Source organism: Taeniopygia guttata, chromosome 9 (genome assembly GCF_048771995.1).
Source record: "Taeniopygia guttata chromosome 9, bTaeGut7.mat, whole genome shotgun sequence".
Lineage (NCBI taxonomy): Eukaryota > Metazoa > Chordata > Aves > Passeriformes > Estrildidae > Taeniopygia > Taeniopygia guttata.
In genome coordinates, this window is record NC_133034.1 from 9434151 (window position 1) to 9456244 (window position 22094).

At 36.7% G+C, this 22094-nt stretch overlaps 1 protein-coding gene across 1 annotated transcript in view; it reads right to left on the reverse strand.

Moving 5' to 3' along the window:
• CUL3 (cullin 3) overlaps window positions 1-22094 on the reverse strand; it is a 55390-nt gene that overhangs the window by 773 nt on the left and 32523 nt on the right. The window contains exons 4-15 of the mRNA XM_030279887.4: window positions 21358-21518; window positions 20339-20453; window positions 18869-19097; window positions 17127-17272; window positions 14074-14250; window positions 12857-13027; window positions 11374-11481; window positions 7878-8002; window positions 7412-7508; window positions 6273-6407; window positions 1201-1387; window positions 334-479 (exon numbers count right to left, since the gene is read on the reverse strand). Of these exons, the coding sequence (XP_030135747.1) occupies window positions 334-479; window positions 1201-1387; window positions 6273-6407; window positions 7412-7508; window positions 7878-8002; window positions 11374-11481; window positions 12857-13027; window positions 14074-14250; window positions 17127-17272; window positions 18869-19097; window positions 20339-20453; window positions 21358-21518 (1797 nt within the window). The remainder of the gene's footprint in view (window positions 1-333; window positions 480-1200; window positions 1388-6272; window positions 6408-7411; window positions 7509-7877; window positions 8003-11373; window positions 11482-12856; window positions 13028-14073; window positions 14251-17126; window positions 17273-18868; window positions 19098-20338; window positions 20454-21357; window positions 21519-22094) is intronic.

The following is a 22094-nucleotide window of genomic DNA, read 5'->3' on the forward strand; positions in this document are numbered from 1 at the left end:
ACTGCTTCTCTGCTAAGAGCTCAAATCTCTCAAACCTGGACCAAACAGCCAGTAACATGATCAAAGCCAAAATAATGCTAAAAAAGCACACTGGTTTGCTTTTCAAGCAATTTAACATCATAACAGCACTAAAAGTAGGAAGGAAAATTAGATACATTCATGAGTACATCCTAAAGTGAAGGGTAAGGATTTAGGTGTGTGTCCAGATAGACATGGAGAAAAGAAAGGATGGGTTAAATACAGCATCTCTCAAAAGCCTTTCAGGACCATGTTAGTAGGAGCTGTGTAACTTTATTGAGATAATAGCAAAAGCAAGACTCTGTACCAGCATACCTCTGCTACTAGCACATTGTGTTGCATCTTCTTTCTAGATTTCATTATCCGAACTATAGCAGCTTCTATCTCATGTTTTCTGTCATCATCTACTTTCTGCCTTGTTTCTTTCCTTTCTGGATCAGATTCTCCTTGTTTGGCAGCAACTTAAAGAAAATAGAGAATATAAATTATGTTAGCAAAATTAAAATATATTTCATTGTGTGTTAGCTTCACTATTTATTTCATCTAGACATCAAATTATATTTTCCTGAATTTTGACATTCTCAAAGTTGGTATTTTTTCTAAATGAAAAGCAGCCACAAGAACATACTAACACTTTCTGGCATATTTTGATAGCAACTGACAAGATAACAAACTGTCATTTAATTACTACTATGTTAAAATTTGAACAGTACTCAAATCTGCACTTCTATAAGTTAATAAAGTGGTTATTACACACTCAGCTTCCCTTATTTGCTAAACCCAAATCATTGCCCAAAACCATTATAAGCTACCTGGTACTTGAAAATGGCTGTTGTATCATGGGCTAAAAACATCACTCATTTCACTGCAGTACAGCAACTTATGAGGCAATTTTCCTATTTCTGAATCAATCAGTAGCATATATTTCATTTTATTATTTAATTTGAATTTTATTTTTCTTTCAGTATTTCCTGTAAGAGATAATTACAGATTTTGTAAAGTAAAAGGCTTAACTGACTTCCACACTGTTCTTGGCATTTAAATTTTCATTTTGATGCAACCAATCACCATGAAAAAAAATTTTCTCCTTCTACCTCTATGGACATCAATCCTGCAAAAGATAATTTGAAGTTTTAAGGCAGATTTGAGACTGCAAGAGAGTAGAATATAAAGCTGACTTACCCGTCTGAATCTTGACTCTGTGTAGTTTAGATGTGAACTGATCATTCACTGTAAATATATGACCATTTTCTATTTCTTTTGACTTGGGCTCTTTTGTAAGAACACGTTGTGTTGGTTTGCCACATGCAAGGGACTGTAGGGCTCTAACCAGTTCTCTTTCGGGGATATCAGTTTCTTGCTGAATTTCCTAAAGAAGGATACTTAGTTAGCTTATGGTTGGCAGAAGTATTGTGTGTTGCACACAACATCAGGGATTGTTTAAAAGTAGTACTGTGACAGTTGTGGCACTTGAAAGGTCAGAGCTCATTCAGCAGCAAGGTCTCAGTGGGTACTGTGCAAAATGATCCACCTGAGTCAGCACTCAGCCAATTCTGTCAAATGAACAGTCACCATGAGCTGGAAGGAGAAGAATGAATAACCAGCTGTTCCATTTCCCTGCAATCTCTGAGAGGGCCAAAAGGGTTTGTTAACTGTTACCAGGCTTTGTTGAACAGGGTGAAACCAAATCTTCTGACTAACTCAGTGATGGAAAACATCCATGATATTCACGACCATTCCTGACCAAGAGCTGCACAAATACTTTTGCATTCAGCCACAATGTTAAAAAAGATCTTTACAAATGTAGCAAACAATGCCTGGTTTCACTGTACCATACAAATACTCTAGATCATCATACCTCCCTTTGGAATAGCTCCAACAATTTATTTACAGCCCAGGTGCCTTTGGCTAGGACTTCTCCAGATGAAATACAAAAAAAGCCCCTTATAGTGGAGCAAACATGAACTTTGAAGAAGACTGTTTGTAAAACATGCACATAACCTGGTGTACCTCTGTCAGTACTCTCAAGAGTCAGCTGAGAGATGGATGTTAGGCAAGACAACAGTGATCACGGCCTAGTAAATAAATTACACTGGATGTAGAATGATGCCTTAATATGCTCTAGGAGAAGGCAAGCTATGCTGCTGTCTCAGACCTAATGGGTTTTACTGAGCTCCCATTCTCTTTTTTTCATATTTCTAGCCTGAGGAAACTGGGAAACTGCAGACACTTCTGATTCCACATTCCCATTCAGACTCTTGAGGGACTCGTAGCAGCTAAAGAGAAACAACAAACCTCACAGACATGCAGCTGTCCACAAGAGCCATCCCTTTCTCAGCTTCCCCAACTTTGGCTCCAAGGGTAGTATTAAGCCCTTACACTGTCCCTGTAAATTCCCGATTCTCAGGGCACAAAAGTCCATATGTGATAACCTTAGGTTAAAAGCAGCAGTAACAACTCCAAATGATCAAAATGCTAAGATCAGCAAAGAGCTATAAACTTGTTAAAAGTTCTTTAAAGAGTGACAGAAAAATCAAACTAAATTCTATCAAATAATGTTATTTCTTGAGTACACTCAAGTTATTTCTTAAATCAACTCAGAAAAAAACAGCCACGTTTCTCGTATCACTGACAAGATAGAATAAAAACGATTTGGATGTAGTGGCTTTGACTCAGACTTTTATCAGGAACTAGACCTCATGCACAGCATCTCACTACCAGCTCTCTGTGATGCCAAGGCTCAAACAACATAGGCATTATTTTTTAGCTTGACTCAACAGTACACAGAGTGGTGACTTTACGTGAAGCCAAGCAAAACTGTTTTTGACATAAGGTCAAGTGAACTGGAATGAGGTAAAAAGAATAAAATCACCCAGTCCAAAATTTTAAAAATTCAGGATTTTTGGTACCTTCTGGTTATAGATGATTTGGAAATACTAAAATGTTCCCATAAGCATTCTTAGCATAATGCATTCAGAAATACTTATACCATTTGAAATAAGTTGTAAATATTTTAATTATTTCCTACTATCAAAATGGTTTTTTTCCAAGCCACTCACAGAAAGTTACTATTTCTTCCTTTGCTGCTTTATTTAAAACACAGTTGTCACCTTCACACATTTGTTTCAGATTCAGTACAAAGTACTATTAAAAAAAATCCTAAGAAGCTATAATCCTTTACATGGTCACAACAAAAAAATCTTACTGAAATGGACTGATGAGCATAAAATGTAACAAAGCAAGGGAAGGTGCAAGATTTTAGAGCTTAGATAAACGAAAAGCCTTAAAAGCTACAAACCAAATCCAGTTTATTAATGATGCAATGCCACTGACATGCAGGCTCCCAAACTTTGATTTTTGATCAACAATTAAAATTAATAATTTCAAAACTGCATCAGTTCTACAAGGCCATATATATATATATACACTCTGCTTTTAACAAAAGTGAAACAAAGAGCCAAAAGGGAATTTGAAGGGGTTTCATGCTACCCATCCTTATATAAACATCTATTTGCTGCTGTAATTCACTCTGCAGCTGAGCCATGAACACACTCAAACCACTTCACTTTTAGAATTTAGAAGCCAGCTTTAAAGTAAGGACCACAAAGAGTTGCACTGCAATATGCTGCCTCAGAAGGAGCCAAAAATTTCAAGCTGAATTTAAAAAATGCAGCTATGAATGTAAATGGGAATAACAGATGTTCCTGAGCTCTCTTTCCCTCAGCCTGCAGCATAATGTTTTTCTGAACATTATTTATGTAGATATTTGATGTAGCAGTGAGAAATGTATACTTCTTCCTCATCTCCAAAAATGCCTTATTTTACAAAACACATTAGATTTGTACACAGGAGTAGTACTGATTACATAATCACAGTGATAGCTCTGTCTGGGGGCTACAAAAGAGATCATTCCAGGTATAGAACTCTGTCGAGTCTATACAAGAAAACAGATTATTAGAACGAAAATATGCAGAAAAAAACCAAAGGAAAATAATTGCCATTTTGTTGAAATAATGAAAAGTATTTTTAGTTTTATTTGGACTGCAGACATACTGCAACTTGTGTACCTTCCAAAGAAGACAGCAAAAGAGGGAACAGGTAATCTAATTCACAGTTCTAATCTATCATTTTTTTGGAATTATTCCACAACTTAACTTCTACTATGGTCACATTTGTATTTCTTGTTTGTTAAACATAAAGAACCACACTTATTTCTGATTACATTACAAAAAGTGAGCATTTCACATTTTAAAATACTGACCTGTAATATAAATCAACTGAAAGATATGCTGGCTATAAGACCTGATTAGAAAATGAATTTGTAGAAAAAAATTAACATTCTTTGAAGGCCTGCATGAAGATTCTTCCTCTTCCACTTCAGTAGCATTAACCTACACCTATATGGCCAATAGCTATTTTGCATATACAAATAAAATGTTGCTGAATGGGAATACAATAAATGTATACATTTTTTGGTGAAGAAATTTTTCTATACAACAATCTTTTAAGCTTCCATAGTATTTTATGGATAATTTTTGCATTATCAGCATCCCATTTTCTCCCTCAATCACATTGCCTAATGACTATTAGGATTATTATGAGGATCTTATCAAGTTTGCAATTAGTAATCACACTGAATGCAAAATAAAACAGCAAAGTCTGTTGAGCTGTGAAGGCGATTTCAGATGAATCTGTTGAGCTGTGAATCTGCAGAAACACTTGTGTATCAGAGTTTTAGGATACACAAGCACACAGAAGTCAGCTCACGTGCTCTGCTGCACTGAAAGCACTCATCTGACACAACAGAGAAGGAATGGTTGCCCAACACTCAGCAGTTAATCAGGGTATGCAATAATCAATGAACAAAGATAAAATTCATTCTCCTCTGAAGTGTTCATAAGCTTTCCTGGCTGGGGTTAAAGACAACTCTCACACACTTCACCAGAGAAACCAAACAACACAAATATGCTTCCTTAATGTTTTAGTTCAAGTGGGACACAAAGCAAGAGCTTAAGAATTCCCAAAAGAGAAACAAACAGAACATACAACCTAAAAGCAGATGGACATATTTCTCTATCATCTGGTCTTGGTAAAATAAAGTATAATTTAGAGCATGTATTAAAAACTGTATTTTTCACTGCTCTCCCAAGTGTTATTTATTCATATATGGGTAAGATTCTACTACCCATTAAGCCTGCAATTTGGTGAAAAAAGGCAGCTACTAGCCCAATTTCAAAATTGGCTTCAAGGAAAAAAAAGAGCTGTTAAGTACCCCTCCTTGTTTTCACTCCCTCAAATATTCTACAAAGTACTCAAAGCTGTAATGCTCCTGCACTGGATTTCATAACACACAGGACTTTGTGTTCTAAAATAACATTTTAAATTATCAGTATTAAGAGTCTCTTATCAAATCCTGCCTTCCTTAATCACTACTGAGACCATTTCAAAGACACTTACTTTATTAACATGCTAGAAGTATGCCAAATAAGCTGAAAACACAATCCGAACAAAAAGGCAGATGATTACTATGCATAGCACAGTCAAAAGCAGATGAGAAAACCTGGAAATCAACTGTTTCAAACTGCACCCATACTGCTTTTCAAGGCTGCCAATGCTCTCTCTAACAGAAGATAATGTCCAAAACAAAACTATAAATTTATCTTAACAATATAGTGCTCACACAACAACGCACATGATCCTCCTCCTCTCCTAAAGCCTTCTTCTTCATCATTATCTCTTAGATGACATTTCAACCTTTCCCAGCAACACCCTCCTAGTCTCCTTGTTAAGAATCTATCCAGACCCTTTTTCACTGTCCTTTCTGGCTGACCAGCCCAGAGAAAGGCTGCAAGTTCTTTAATTCATGCTCCAGCTTGGTCTGGCCTGCCAATTTTACTTAGGTATTCCAGAAGCCAGGATCCTTCTCCACCCTTTGGCCTCTAAATCCAGCTTCTCCAAAACAAAATGAGGATATGGAGCCACCTGCTGCAGTGCAACTTCAGCTTTTCTACAGCCCAATGGCCTAGAACAACCCCACTCACAATTCTCAAACATTTCTGAAACTTCAGCTCCCAAATAATTTCCTCCCCTAAAACTGCTTCCCAGGTGCATTGCTAACAATCTGCTTCTTGTGTTAATTGGCCTGATCAATACTCAGAATGAGAAACACCTGATCTTCAAATGCCTAATTCAAGAGGACAAGAAAGTGCCCAAACCAGTTATTTAGAATCAGGTAAGAAACCCACACCACTTACCTCAAACGTGTATTTTTCTCTGTTGTTAAATAGCATTAATATTGTCATCTGGAAAGTGGAGACTTGCAATATGTGCTTCCGTGTATTTGAGCCAGTTACTTGGGCACCTCCTACACCAACTTCTGAGCCATCTTCCTATTTTAAAATTCCAAAACTACTGTTAGATTATTCTTCACTTAAAAAATATTTTATCCTGATAAGATCAAAGCTTCATGATGAAAAATTTCTCTAGGAGATCAGCCTACAGAAGTGACAGAAAAGCAAACATCTAGGAGCATGACCAGCGTGTTCCTCCAGCCTCACAATGCCAGGAAGATTGAGCTTGGAGGCCCATACAGAGCCCAGACCAGGTCATCTACAGCCACCAACCACTGCTAAGGATGGAGACTTCACCACCTCTGAGGCTCCTGTTCCATTACTTGTCCACCCTCCAAGTTTTCCTAGACTTATCTTTAAAGTTATCAGCATATTTATCCTACGGTAACAAAATTTCAACATCCTCACAAGTGCATGTTATATACACTTTGTTGTAAAAATTTTGCTTTAATTTTGCATTGCCTCCTACATCCCTGAGCATCATGCCAGTTCTAGTTTAGCATTTTAGTACTGGTCTAATCACTGTAAAACTCCTTTCTTGTACACATACAAATTAACCATTGTACTTCTATAAACTCTGATAGAGTTTTGTTTCTGAAAAAATCTTGTCTACATTGCACTCTGCATATAAAAGCCAGCTAAACTTGGCTTAGCAAAAATAAGTAACAAGCTTTTCACTTTTCACTGTAGCCAAAAAAAATCCAAACAATTGGAGGTCCCTTCAAGATCACATTTATTACTCAAACAATTGAGTAATCCATTGAAACAACTGATGTCCCTTCAAGATCACATTTATTACTTTTCTACAAGTAAAAGATAATGCTGAGTGATGCATTCAAATTAAATTCAGAGGGGAAAAAATAGTCAAAGCAAAACTACTGCACAGAAAGAATCAGACTATAAGGCTAATGCAAGGCATCTTTTTCTTATTCTTACATTCTCAGTGGGTTTGCTTTTATTTCACAAAATTCCGAAGTTACAAAAAAAATGCATTTGCTTATTTTAACAAGATATACAATATTTATATAATCTTGATTCTCTACCTTTTTAACAGGCCCATAGAAAGTGGCATTGAGATCTGCAGAACCCATGTGATGCTGGAGTGTCAGCTGTCGCCCACTGTGTTTGGCTAAATAAAATCTGTAATAGAATTGAAATGAAAACAATATATAGCTTGCATTTTGTAATGAAGAGGAAAAACATTTTAAAAGTTACATAGCCTTTTGGAGCTACTGAGGACATTCTTAAAACATTTATAACTTTTTGCTTTTTCAAACCATTGACTTCTGTCAGAATTTTATTTAATATCTCCCAAAACCTCAAGCATCATAATGCAAGTATTGCATTCTCCAATTGTCATATGAGCTGAAAAAGAACAGTTTGCCAGCACATCTTTAACAGTAAAGCTGTTAAAAAAACATCTGTGCAGGTAAAAAAAAAAAATCCATACAGGTAAGTTTAGAAAGTTCCTTCTTAAACCTCAACCTAAAAATCTGTAGTAATACATACCTTCTAAATATTTCAAAAGCATGTCTGGGAGCTGGAGGGATGTTGCACTTTGGTGTGGCTGACTGGGTAGGCCAGTAACCTGTTGTGAGGACACGCACTGTGAGATCAACACCTCCTAGTGAGACCTAAGGGTAATTGGAAGAAAACATACACTATTTTAAAAACAAGACCATGTTTCACAACTTTGTATCAGTGTAAAATACTTAAGCTTTTGTCTAGCTGCAAAAGAAATAGACATATCTGTAAGTGTTCTTTTTACATAACCAGACAAGTACATTGATTCATCACTATCAGAGTAGATGGTACAGCAAAAATCCTTTACATTATTCCCCTCTGGCATTTATGAGCATACAGAATTGAACAAAAGGAATTCTTAATCAAGAACTAAATGTCTGTGATCATAAACAAAACTTGTGATACGTACAACAAATCTTTGTAAATAGGTTTTTTGATGACATGCAATAAAGCTGAGTTGCATGAAACGTGTCAGCTTCACAATTACTCTTTCTAAATGCACTTTCTGGAAGCAGAGAGGAAATACTGCCTATCTGATGCTGAACCACAGGGAACAGTTATCTGTGAACTGCGATGCCAACAGTTACTCACTTTTGCACAGCCCACCTATCTATCCTCTTTCCCTAAGGACAGCCACGTCTGAATATTCAGCACTGGTGGGGAAACATTCCCCAGCTCAAGTGCTGATCTATAAAGATGTGTTGGCAGATGACAAAGGTCTGGCTACCAGTGATGCATAATCCTCATTAGGTATCCCAACGAAGCTGAGCATTATTAAGCTTAAAATTGACTACTTTCAGCTTTAGGAGGTAGAACCAGTACCTTCAAAGAACACATATTATGGACAAAAAAACCCCAAAGCATACAGTATTCAACTTGTATAAATCCACTGCACAGAAACAGAGCACATTATGTTTTAGAAAGCCAAAAACTGCTACCTGAACTCAAACTTTCACTATTCAATAGCACAGTAGCATTCCCATGCACTACAGAAGAGTTTCTGTATTGTGTATAGAGTGCCTGTGTGCACCAACCAGCTTGTGCCCAGGAAACTTCTGACAAGCCTAAACAAGCTTCAACAGTTTTCTTCCTCCAGCCAGAGTGTGGGAAATGGCCATCAGTGCAGACAGAAGAATACAGAAAATATATTTATCTGGAACTGAAACATTTGAGCTGAGATGGCAACAATTTCCCAAAATTTTTTGGTCTTTGCCAAACCACAACACAGCACTAATTCAGAATGCCTCCCATCACAGATAAGCACTAAGCAGTTGGTAACACAAAAAAATTTTGGAAGTACTTTATTTTACAAGATACCTTTTCAGCATAAAAATGGTATGAATTAGTGGAAAGTGCCCTGAAGTGACCCAGTCTTTACAGAACCTCAAGAAATGTTCCAGGATCACAGTTACAGAAATTTCTCAATCTATAAGCCTGGACTTTCCATGCTACTGAGCTTTCCACTTTCTGAGAGCAAACCAATCATCTACACAGACCTCGGCACTGCCTATATCTCAGGACAGAGGATCCAGAAAGAAACTTTGCAGGTGGGATTATTTACAGAAGAGCAGATGCCTGACTCCTCTAGGAGGCACTGTACACATTCAAGATACTGAAACTGTTTAAAAAGGAGCAGAACAAACTATTTCATATAAAACACAGTATCACCAGCAATTTAACAGTAAGAAAACCCCCCAAATCTTCCTGTATTTCCTAAATAGTACTTCTGGAAATTTCATTAAAAGGCCATGATTAGGCTGACCACAAGGAAACCATCACATGAACTGCTGGTGTCTTGCCAAGAGAAAGATGGAGTTTCAAATAAAGCCTACCAGAACATCTGTTAACATTTTAAATTCATCTTCTTAGCTGTATATAGCTAAAAAGAAGATAAGAGATATAATTTATTAATTCACTTATTTTAAGACTGTCACATAAAGTACATGAATCTTTAAGCACAACCCCCTTTTATCCCTACGTGTCCAAGCCTGCCATGCTACCAAATAAAATAGGAACAACATTTTCCAACAAATTTTTATTGAAATTTGTATTTCAAGCATTCCAGAAGCAAAATATGACTGGATCCTAAAGCAGCGAAACCAAACAAACCAGTAGTAAAGCTGCCTGTCCAAAAACACCTTTATCCACTTCTTCTCCATCCTTTTCTAAATCCCCTTAGAGAACATGCTGTTCTCCTACTCATGATGAGTCACAGAATGCTGATGAGGAGGATTTCAGCCAACTGCTTCAAGACAACAAAGATTTCATATCACCTTGCACAGCCAGGGACACTGGACAGAGCATATCCATGAAAATATTCCTGGTATTCAGACATCTGAGACTGACTCAACCAGGTTTAATGTATTCACCCTGCTTACCTGCACACAGGGAACTACTTGGCTGTTTATTATACACTGTTAAGTGCTACTGAGTATCAGTACAGAAAAACGAAGTTTAAGAGCAAGTAAACTGATATCTCAAAACCAATGATGTCTCCCTAAAATATTCCAAGGTCCTACTGCTACAAGACAGTGTATTTTTTCTAGTTAAATCAATATTTTACACTTTGCAAGAAAACGTCAAAAACTAAATTTTGAAATTTGCAATAAAATAGCAGTTTTAGCCAAGGCATTGTGTCAGGAAATCTCAACATGAGATAGTCTGCTTTGCAAATAGCTGCAGCGTGCAGTATTTTTCTTGCTCTTAGCAAGAAGTACACATCACAGCTGGAGATTAGGCCTGAAGAGTGGGAGGCTTTGCAGGGAAACAAATTCACGGGATTGGCGGCCCCGGGACTGCGGCACGGCCGGGCCGGGCACGGCGCGCCCCCTGCCGGTGCCGCCCGGCACAGCCGCTGAGCCGCGGCCCACGGCCCAGCCCCGGTGCTGCCCTGAGTTTTAAAAGTGTTTTCTTTTATAGTTCTTTTGGAAGTTTTAAAGTTCTCATAAAACTTCTTTAGCCTTCTGATAGTGTTTACATATTTGAGAGTCAGAGTTCCCACACAATTTCATGTATAAATAGAATATTTTACATATTTCTCTGTGGGTAGAAAAAATGATTGATTGATCTTTGGAACAGTTAGCTGGAGAGGTGGGAATTTCATCCTCTAATCCATGGTCACCTTTAGAATTCTATAAATAACAGATGCTTGACTAAAACTGGGTCTTTTTCTCTTTTGAAATGACCAAGTTTCTGTGTACTCATTTTGTGTCCAGTAGCGACACTTTGGGCACACAGATTTTATGGAATGGAACTGGCACTATTTGAGCTGTGGGTGGAAGTCCCAGCTGACTCTGGCATTTCAGGAAATGCTAATACAGTTTATGACATAAGACACACAGTAAAAAAAGGAACAATCTGCACAAGCTGACCAAGTCCTTCTCAGCACACAGATTTACCAACAAATGAAGAAGCACAAGCGTGGACACATGCAGGGTTTGTACTGTAGCAAAAGATCAAGCACACAAACCCCATCACTTACCCCTGTCGCCTGAAGATGTTGCCTGAATTCATCCATTGTTGTGTTTGAGATGCTCATGTCCCTGAACATTCCTTCCAGTTTCGACGTGAATTGACATCCACATTCAGTCTAGAAACACACAAAATAATTTGTTGTACCAGCACTATGAAAACAAAGCTTCTGATAGGCAAACTGCAAAACTAAAGTTAGTTTATAAATCCCCAAAATTACACTTCAGTACTTTTGGTTTCTGGAATTTCCATTTGCATTACATTCAGATCTCAGAAAAGATTCCTACCTTATATAAAGATCTAACCCTACACACATCTTAACTTGCTTTCCTTCTCTTTTCTCCATTATTGTATTTTTGTCTGAGATTTCTGTATCACATTAAAAAAATTGTGAAAGCTTATCAAATCAAGACATATAATTTCACCTGCTTTTAGCACAATTCTGTAAAGGGGAATGAACACTATTCACATCACAAGGAAACTCCTGTTGTCCTAGGAGTGTTTGAGCTTGAAGTCTGACTGCAGATTACCCAGCAAGATTCCCAGCCCTTGTGACAATCAGGAACATCTGCACACAGACAGATGTGCACAGGCAGGACTGTGTGCCCGTGTCTAACACATACTGTGAATGCATGGGAAAGGAAGCCTCTAGCTTCAGCATCCTGACCACTCTGCAGTTCTGTAAGAAAAGAGGGCACTGCATATGCACTGATTTATCTTGCAAATGTGTGTGTGCCCTGTGCCTTCTGAATCACCAGGCTAAAAGTGGTGGAGGGGTAATTGAGAAGGAATTAATACTGAGAAATTCAGAGAAATCTGATACAAACAGGCTATACTCTCTGATAGAATATGAAGGTGAAAAACAAGCATCAGTGCAGTTTGATTTTAGGATCCCTCTGCTTCTGAAGTGCTCTTATCATTTATCATGGAACTTGAGAAGCTGCAATAGAATTCCATTTAAGGTCTATTCAACTTTAGGCTTTAACTTCTTCGCTGTCTCTTGGTCTATTTAATCAGTATTTAACCAGCTAAGGAAAATGTGCTTCTAGAGACTGATATGAAGATTTTTTTTTCCCATCCACTTAATCAAAAAGGAATTGAGCATTATCACAAGTCTGCTCATAGAGACAACTAAAAACAACACCACAAGCAATAACAAATTTATACCATGAATAACAGAAAATCCAGGACAAAATAGTCTTCAAATTCAGTCACTGAAATTGTCCTATTATTTAAAAACTTAGAAAAAAAAATTGTTTTCTAGATTACACTCTCATCACAGGGGCTTTTCAGTATTTCCTTCCTTTTATTTCCATGAAAATAGTCAAAAAACCTTTTGTATTTTCTGTTGGGGCTTTCAAAATCAGCTCTGTATTCAGCAGCGATCAAGATTAAATTTATCTGTACATCTCATGTAAAACCAGAATAAACCATATTTATGAAAAACAAAGAAGAAAGAAAAACCCCTAAAAAGTATGCAAGTACTGTCTTACCTTTAATTTGGAGATCATATTTTTCTCAGAGTCATCTGAAACACTCTTATTTGTGAGAAGTCTTCTTGCCAAGTGCTGCTTGTAATAGCGTTCAAAAACATCCTTCTCTTGCATAAACCTGAATAAAACCATTGCCTTATCCAATATAGTTTCTACTTCTTGCTCTGTTAGCTGTAAAAGAAATAATTTTCTGTTTTTAATCTTCCAGCATAAGTGTCTTACACAACCCTAAGTACTTTAAGTAATTCACAGCAGCAGATGGTCTAACAGTAGCCAACAAAACTGGTCCTACATATGACTGACAGCCAAAAGAACAGTGCACTAACTCAATAAAGTGGAGTAAGAAATAGATTTAAAACAAAGGGAAAGGCAAGAGCAAGGGAAAAGGGAAACAATGAATGGGTAGAATGCCTTGATATATATAGCAAAAATTCCTGGGTAAGTTTTAAAAAGCACGAGGGAAATCAGTATTAGGAGTAGAAAAGTTAATTTGGAATGAAAGCTTTTAACTATTAAGACATGTTTTACAAAGCCTGTCTAGCACCACACAAATAAAATGATTCTTTGTTTTATAAAAAAATCAGAATTTACTATTTGATTCCTAAAGCATAAGTTGTATGCTCTAATGCGAAGTTTTATTTAGAGTAACTGAAGCCTCAGCTGAATCATCCTGTCCAGTTCTGGATTCTGCACCTCAGAAAAATTCATGAAAGAAGCTAAGACTGAAGGCAAGAGATGTACTCAGAACTAGAAGACAGATATGGTAATAGTTCTCTGGTATGCAAAACCAGTAAAAAGCAGCAAAGACAAACCCTTTTCTCTAACCAAATTAATTTTCAGAAGAAATTATTAGATAATGAGAATAGCTGCCAAACTATAAATATACTTAAGGAAATGATGAAATGTAAGGTTTCAAAAGAAGGGAGCTGCTGAATCTACCACAACCTAATTGTATTTTGAGACAGCATCTGCTCTAAGTAGTTCAGGTATGCTGCTTCAGAGGTAGGCGACAAGCCACCCAGATCTCTTATATCTGATTTTTCTCTACGTTTAGATCTAAATTGTTATGAGCTCAGATATGTTACATACACCTTTTTTTGAACGTAAAATTGTCATTTCACTTAATATAAAAATAATTCTTAGAAAAGTAGCTTGGCTGAATTCTATCCAAGTTTACAGAGCAAAAAGCATGATATTTTGAGCTGATTTATACTTACTCCCTTGACTCCCTTTTTCAGCTTATCATCAATAAATAATGAGAGGTACTCTGGAGACCTGGAGTTGAGGTTGAGGAAGTACTCGAAGTCACCCGCAATCGTCTGCTTGAAGAGCCGGTCGTTATTGAAGGATTCTTGAAGGAAGCGATCAAACCTACTCTTCAAGTCCAGTAAACCCTGTTAGAAGTGAGAAGAAAGCAAAATCATTTTCATTGGTGTGAAGTTGTAAGCTGGGAAACAATAATAATAGATGAAGCCATAGAGAAGACCAGATCTACAGCCAGAGGTTCTGCAATGCTCTCTGTTCAGAATTGTTAGAAAGTATCTGAAATGCCATTTGCCTTTTTAAATTTCTATTGCTGCCATGAATCTGTTAGAGAAGCAATTTTCACATAAACTGGCTAAAATATTGTGTCAAAAACTGGTGCAGTTTGTTATAATACACTTCTCAGATTAAGAAAGCTTTTTAAACACCCTTGTTAAACAGGTTGACTTCCTGTATTTTTGAATCAACAACTTAAAGGAGGTATTTATTGCACCCATCAAACCTTTTCTATTTCAACAACATGGACAAAGTCAGTATCATAAACACACCATACGGGAAAGCTGAGGCTGAGCACCCATTAAGTGCATCCCTAGAGCAACTGAACAAGTCTGAGGAGAAAACACACTGCAATAACAGGCCTAAACTTGTCAGCGTTTGTGTTTCCCTCTAATTTAATCCAAGGACACGTTCTGCATTATTCAGTTGTGTGTTTCTTGCTGATCATTCAGAGACACTGGGAGCATATGAAAGTTAGATACATGCATCAGGAACCTGAACTGAACCACCTCCTCAGAACTAAAACACTGAATTCTCAGCATCATTTTTAGATTTCCACCCAACCTTAACTCAGGTTAAAGCAACTGAGTATAGAAGGGTGAAGCATCTTCAATCACCCGAGCACCTTACTAGGTATATATGATACACAGGTTTTAACTGAGACAGCATTTGGCAGGCAGGGGGATTTCACTTGAGAGTTAGATTTGTCATGGACAACCACTGCCTGCAAAACCTCTTCAAGTTAAGTGATATTTATATCTTCGTGTTCTTGAGAAATTATTCATATGCGGTTACTTAAAGAAGCCATTCAAGAATTACTCAAATAAGTAGTAATATTTCTTAGGAACTCACCATCTCACTTAAAGGAATGATCTTTAGACAGGCTAATTAATGCGTATTAGAAATTTTAAATTCAAAGTAAATCCCACTATCTCTCTGTTTACCAAGGTTAGCTCATGTCTCCTCTCCAGGAGTACACCATCTGAACAACCTGGTGTTAAACAGGAGAAACTGTTAGTACCTTGAATTACAAAAGCATTTCAACATCCCTTCAAACTATTATACAAAGTTTTAAATCTAATCCCCTGGCAATGCTGTTGCAAGCATCTCACCAATTATGCTCAGGGTGATGTCATGTTGGGGAAGCAGTGCTGAGCTGCGACAGAGTTTTTTTCTTGATGGTTTAATAAAGCTTCCATGTCTGTCTCCTTAGTGCTATTGTCCTTGACAGATTCACATGAACATGGCTGAGATGAAAAGAACAAGGTGGTTTCTCAATTCATAGATATTCCTCTCTGCTTCCACCCCCTCAGTGGAAGTGGTGGATAAACCTTTCAGGGCGGTTTTCAGTAACTCAATGGCAATCCCTGCCCCAGGACATCTTCATGAGATACCGGAGTCTATACTGAGGGACTGAGCTCTGCCAAAGCACATGGGCAAGTCTTCCTCAGCCTCACTTTGCCTTCCACCTTTGTGACAGGAAACCTTGATACTATCTTTATAATTAAGGTTTTAGATCTGTCTTTCTCAGTTAAATTTTTTATGATACCTCTTTAGGCCCATCAAGAGCTAAAATTACTTCAAAGTAATCCAGACCCTTATTTGCCACATAATTTGCACATGTCCCCTGTTCCCCATTTTTTTTTTTCTAAATCACACCACCCCAAATGTAAGAGTCTTTAATCATTAAAGCTAATAATTTTTCAAGGGCATTCTATCTTCTTTTTACCAGGCCTTGAAGACGTGATTATTGTGTAAGCCTGGTAAGAAGTTTGCTTCAGCATTGCCAGAAAATTAAGAATCCAATCAAAAATGTTTTTATACTCAAATGGCTTCTTCAAAGAGTAACCAGTTCTAGCACAGTTATTGTCTTCAAACAAAACAGCACAGATTGACAGACATACATTAACTGTTTCTCCCGAAGAACAGACACAAGGACTTCAACCACACATTTTTAAAAAATGTAGTGTTTAATGAATACACACTTTCACAATAAATATAAAACATCTTCCAGCTATAGAAACACAGCTTTAAGGTTCAATGAACTCTAAAGGCTTTATATGCCAATTTCAAACCATCTTCTAAGGACAATGGAAGAGAAAAGATGACAAATAGTTCTGAAACATATTTTGTGAGCTTGACAAATTAATGGTACACATTACTTAGTGGGAGAGAACAAGAAAGAACACTCACATCTTTTAACATGCAAAACTGTACTGTTTCTTATGGAGACAGAGAACGGAATGAGTAATTTGTTTATGACTGATAAACACATTCACCTCTCAGTCACAGCTAAGCTTGCCATGAAACATTACCATGTGATTTTTGCCTCAATACACACTGATAGCTAATGTTACATAAAATTAAACAAAGGGGACACTATAAAGCTATTTGTCAGCAGACATACAATTCACTCTGGAGACACAGCATTTAGGGAAACCCAAGAAGTTCCCAGCAGTTAGATAATTAGGTTGAGTAAGTTGTATATTAAAATAACTGCTAAAAGCACAAAAACTTAGTATGTACTTTCCAACCAATTTCAGTAAGAGTTCTAAACATGTCTTAAGATTCAGAGAATGTACATTAAATAACATTTTTAAGTTTAGCTTATTAATAACAACCCCTTTGAATCAATATGAAGGTATACCTTATAAATTGTGTATGTGGTAAACTGCTAATGTGGGGAATGTGGGAAAGAAAAGGAAGTTAAAGTATTAAAATATTTAACTACCTGAATGTAGTCAACTGGATTCTTTCCTTCTCCCTCTTCAGAAACCAGTGCTTTGCCTTGCTCTCTCAGGTATGAGCTCATGCACTCACACATTGTCTTCAGACCATTTGGCACACGGCTGAACAACTTGTACATGCAAGCAAGGTCTGCAAGGAAGCATGAGAGAGATTATGCAGGACACCTCTGTGTGTTACACTTCTGTAACTCATTCATCTCAGAGCTAAAGCTGACAGCTGAAGTTCAGCCTCTTGAGCCACAGAAAGCACTCTGTAACAGCTCAGGCACCAGATTCTTCTGATCTCCTTTCATTTAGCCCTCACAAGGTGCTGACTGCAGCAGCATCAAAATGAAAAGCAAAGATTGTATTCAATTATTCTAGGTTGTCTGTAGCAAAGAACCTGTCATTGCTGACCTGCAGGCCAGCAAAAGATGATGCTCATTCTGAAGGATAGTGAGCCTATTAGACTCCAGTAAGATTATGCTTTCCAGGGGTATTTAAGAAAGTAGCTTCCAAGATCATCATTCCCAAAATCAAGTGCTGCATCAAACTTTTTTTTTTTTTTGAAAGCAAGTTAAACCAAATAGGACAACACTAATGAGATCCTTGTTTCTGCATTAAAAGCAAAAACTGGTAAAAATTTAGAAGCCAGTCATACACTTTTACACTACTACGTTTCATCTGCCTAAAATAATGAGAAGTAGCTTAGGCTAAACCCAGCTTTCCAAAAGAACAATCCATCCTTGTACCTTTATGAAAAATCTCATCTTCACAAAGCAGCATTTCCACTCTACTAGTTAATTGAATCAAACCAAGGCCTATAAAAGTTAAACAAATTCCTGTATTTTATCAATACCCTTCAATATCCTTGCACCCTCAGCCTGAAGGTTATCTAAACTGGATATTAAAGAAGAAAGAATTAAGTATAGTATTATCACATTCTTTTTCAACAGAGTAATTCTTTCTTACAGCTAGGAAATGTGCTCACTTTGTGCTCTGAGTATCACCTAGTAATTGTGAAGCTGCTTTAATGAACAAAGGCCATTAATCTAAGCAGCAAGACTAAGCCATTCTCATGGCTTTAGAGTGAGCACTGATTTCTAAATATAGATACTACAATCCCTCTCTTCATTATGCTGCTTTAGAAACTTAGGTTCTATTTCCATAATAACTTTCATTCAGTCACTCTGTCCCACATTAACCTCTATTAGGAAAAGCAAATCAAGCCAAGCCCTTCTGTTTCAACCACTTCAATAAGCTGCTTCTTACCCTTTAGAAACAGTCAAGTCCTTTCTGCAACAGAGCTCCCTCCCCGAGAATTGGTCCTGCAATGCTTCTGTTTAAGTCTTTTACACAAGTACTTTTTAAATAACTCCCCGTGGGCCAAAAGAAGTGTGAAGCATTTCCACAAATACATATTAGAGGAATGGAAATAAAAAAATAAAGAGGGCTCACTGTCAATTCGTGGCAAAAATCACTACAAGAGATTTATACTTTTTTTATCAGATACTTTGTTTACCAAAAAACTACCTCTATCTGGTGCTAAACAGAAACAAGTTAAGTGTATGGGCTCTATGTTAAGAGCCATCTAATAGTCACTGAATATTCTCAGATATTTGTGAAACAGTTACTAAATGTTTCCACAATTATACAGAAACACAGATGTTAAGCTTGACTTATCCCATGTTCAAAAACAATAAGCAGTATCACAAGCATTTGTGTCTCTCAAATGATGCAGTCTTACCTTCTGTCTTCCCATTCTTCAGCATATGAACTAGCCCAGAGTTCTCCATTTCCACGATAGTTTTCATATGCTTGGAAATAAGCTCCCTCTCAACAACTTTCACAATGGGTTCTTCTGTTGATTTATCCAGACAATGCATCACCCGCTCTATTTCTTCATTAATTCTAGCTTCTACTTTCTTTATATATACAGAAGCACTGTTTTCAGCTAAAAATTTCTGACTTTCCATCTGTGATTAACACAAATTAATACTTTAGACTTTTTGTAAAGGGTAAAAAGAATAGATGTCAGATCAGCATTTATAAGCAAGTTCAAATAAAAAAGCATGTCCAACACAACCAAGATTCATATACACACTTAACACAAAATAAAGGTTCTATTATACTAAATGTGTTACATAAGGGGGTACATGCAAATAAAAAACATATTTTTCATAGTAAAACAACCCAAGCCAACTTAAGTTTCCAGCTATAGTTTTAGCCACAGGTTCAAAGAAAACAAAAATTCTTTCCAAATACCAACTTATGGTACTTCTCCTTATTCTCATTAGTGACAATGCTGAGCACATTATTTCATGTCAAATTGTTTTTATTCATACTGGTCAGCAGTCTTTGGAGAAAAGAGGTCTTATTTTTCAGGCAAAGCTAAGTAATAGAACATAAATGAAAGTAATTGTTTATCTTAATTTTATATAAGCACCAGTGAAAAACAGAACAGTGACATTTAAATGGCTGTGCAACATATGCTTCTGCTTTTCAAGGAAGTTAGGAGATCAGAGCATATGACAATTGATCCTGCATAAGAAACAGGAGACTCACAAATTACCTTATCTAGATATTTTTTAACATGATTTTAAAATTTCTACCAATTTCCAGACATAGATGATCATGATTACACTCAACAAGCACTTAACTGGCTTTCCTCCTCCAAGTATCTCACAAAAAAAACCCTCAGAAAATATTTGGAATGTATTATTTGGTGGTTGATCAACAACTGGAGAGCCACTGGGATATGCTTAGTTCCTTGACTTGGTTTATTTTATTACAAAAAAAACCTCACAAATGTGGAAACTATGAAGGTATCAAAGTTTCCTCAAAGGCAGTTTGACAGGTTTCCAAGCCTGAAACAGTTTGAACCTTTCATACTACTGGCATTTCAAAGACTGTGGGGGCAAAGCAGATGTAGACTAAGTTACATGAAATAACCTAAAGGAGGCACAAGATTAGAATGATGATTATTGTACGTGTCATTGGCATCCATAACTCAAAACTACATTCAAATTATGCTAATTCTGTAAAATCTTTGTTATTTTCCCCTGCAAAGTTAGAGATTATTTTTCTTATTTCATTTAATGGAGATGAACATACTCATCAAAAAACAACAAGTATGTAAAGTACCACCAAAGCTGACAGTTCAGAGATCTAAGAGTTATAACAGCATTCCAAATATGGTATTAGAATATTGCTGTACCTGAAAAAATTCTGCAGACATCTCTAAAAATGGAGCCTCGAAGTCTTCTTCATAGACTGACCTTCCCTCAAGACCTAGAATCATTAACATCTGGCAAGCATTTCTTATTGCGCCTCTGCCAAAAAGTAAGTTGTTAACAACTTGAGAAATCCACGAGGTTGTAAGACAGAGTACACAGCAGAATAACAACTCATAAGACAATATTAACTTTAATAAAATGTAGCAATAGAAAGTCCATTCTAATCTGTTTGGTACGTGACATTTTCAAGAACACTACAAATAAGGTTGTTTGTTTTGTTCAAAACTAAAGGGCTGACGGTGTTTATTAATTACTTTAAATGCAATGACAGGGACAAACGGCTCAAGCTCTACTAGGTCATAAAATTATGAAGAATACATATATATAAGAAATTAACCCAAAATAGTACTTCAAGGAAAACTGCATACATAGGTCAGAACTGAGCAACTGCAACTTCGAAACAACTGCACATGTGGAAGTTGCTATGCAAAGTTTGAGGTTTTTGGATGGCTGGCTGTTAAAAAAAAAAACAAACAACCACACAAAAACCAAAAAAAAAAAAAAGAAAAAGGGAAAAAAACCACAAAACAACACCCCAGCTGAACACAAAATAAATGCCACCAAAATTCAAATATATCAGCAAATTAATGAAAACAAAAGAATTACATCTAGAAAAAGATTCCACCTTCTGGCAGTAGGGGACAATACACAGCTGTAGCTGGGGAGTCTTTTTCTTTTCCTGAATTGCACATTGGGCACTTAGTCACACAAATGCAGGCAGAGTAGCAAAGAAAATATTGAAAATTATATTAACAAGCTTCCCTGTTTACCATTATGCTAAAATACACTACAAAAAGAAATATGTTACTCCAGAATATGGGGAAATTTTAGTCACAAATGTGATCTCAAATAACAAATTATTTGTGTATGTTCTTGAGTCACTCTTTAAAAACTGACAGCTATTATTTACAACAAAAGACTCCACTTACAAACATCTTACCTGTCTACAACTTCTCCTTTCCTCTCTCTTGCAATCATATCCAGCAGAGTTTGCCTCAGGTGATCCCTGATGCAGCCATAACGTACAACTTGATCTCGAAAAATTATCAGGCCCAAGTTGTAGACATTCTCCACGTTGTTCTGTTGCACATACACTCGGTCCTACAACAAGGGCATGAATGGCAATAAAACTGTGAATTCAGTGCATCAATGCTATTCAAAAAAATACAAGAAATCGATTGCTTCTCTACAGTGGAAGTATGACCGAAAGTATCTCTTCTCTTAATAGAAAGAAATTATGTATACTCTTCAATATTCAAAATCAGTCCCATTTTCCAAAACTTCATTTACACTGGAAGTTCTATCTGGCTTAGGAGTATAAGCACAGCATTTATGACTAAATCGTGGCAGAACAGATCTACAGCCTTCCCACTTTTTAGTCTGGGTGCAGAGGAGTCTCCATCTACTCACTAAATGCATAGCACAATTTGCAAGAGGTTCTACTTACCTACTCAAACCCTTCCATCTCTTTCTGATCTTTAAGAAAAATGATTTAACTTCCCCCTCCCCTCCATGCATCTTCCTACCACTCTTTCTAGGCAAAAGATATTCAATATTCAGTGAAATTTCCTGAAATAGCATTATTATATAAAGAGCAGCAAATATAGAACCAAAGCAAGAAGAGTTACAATCAAAATCTTTATGGATTAGTACTACAAAATTGTACATAAGACTTCT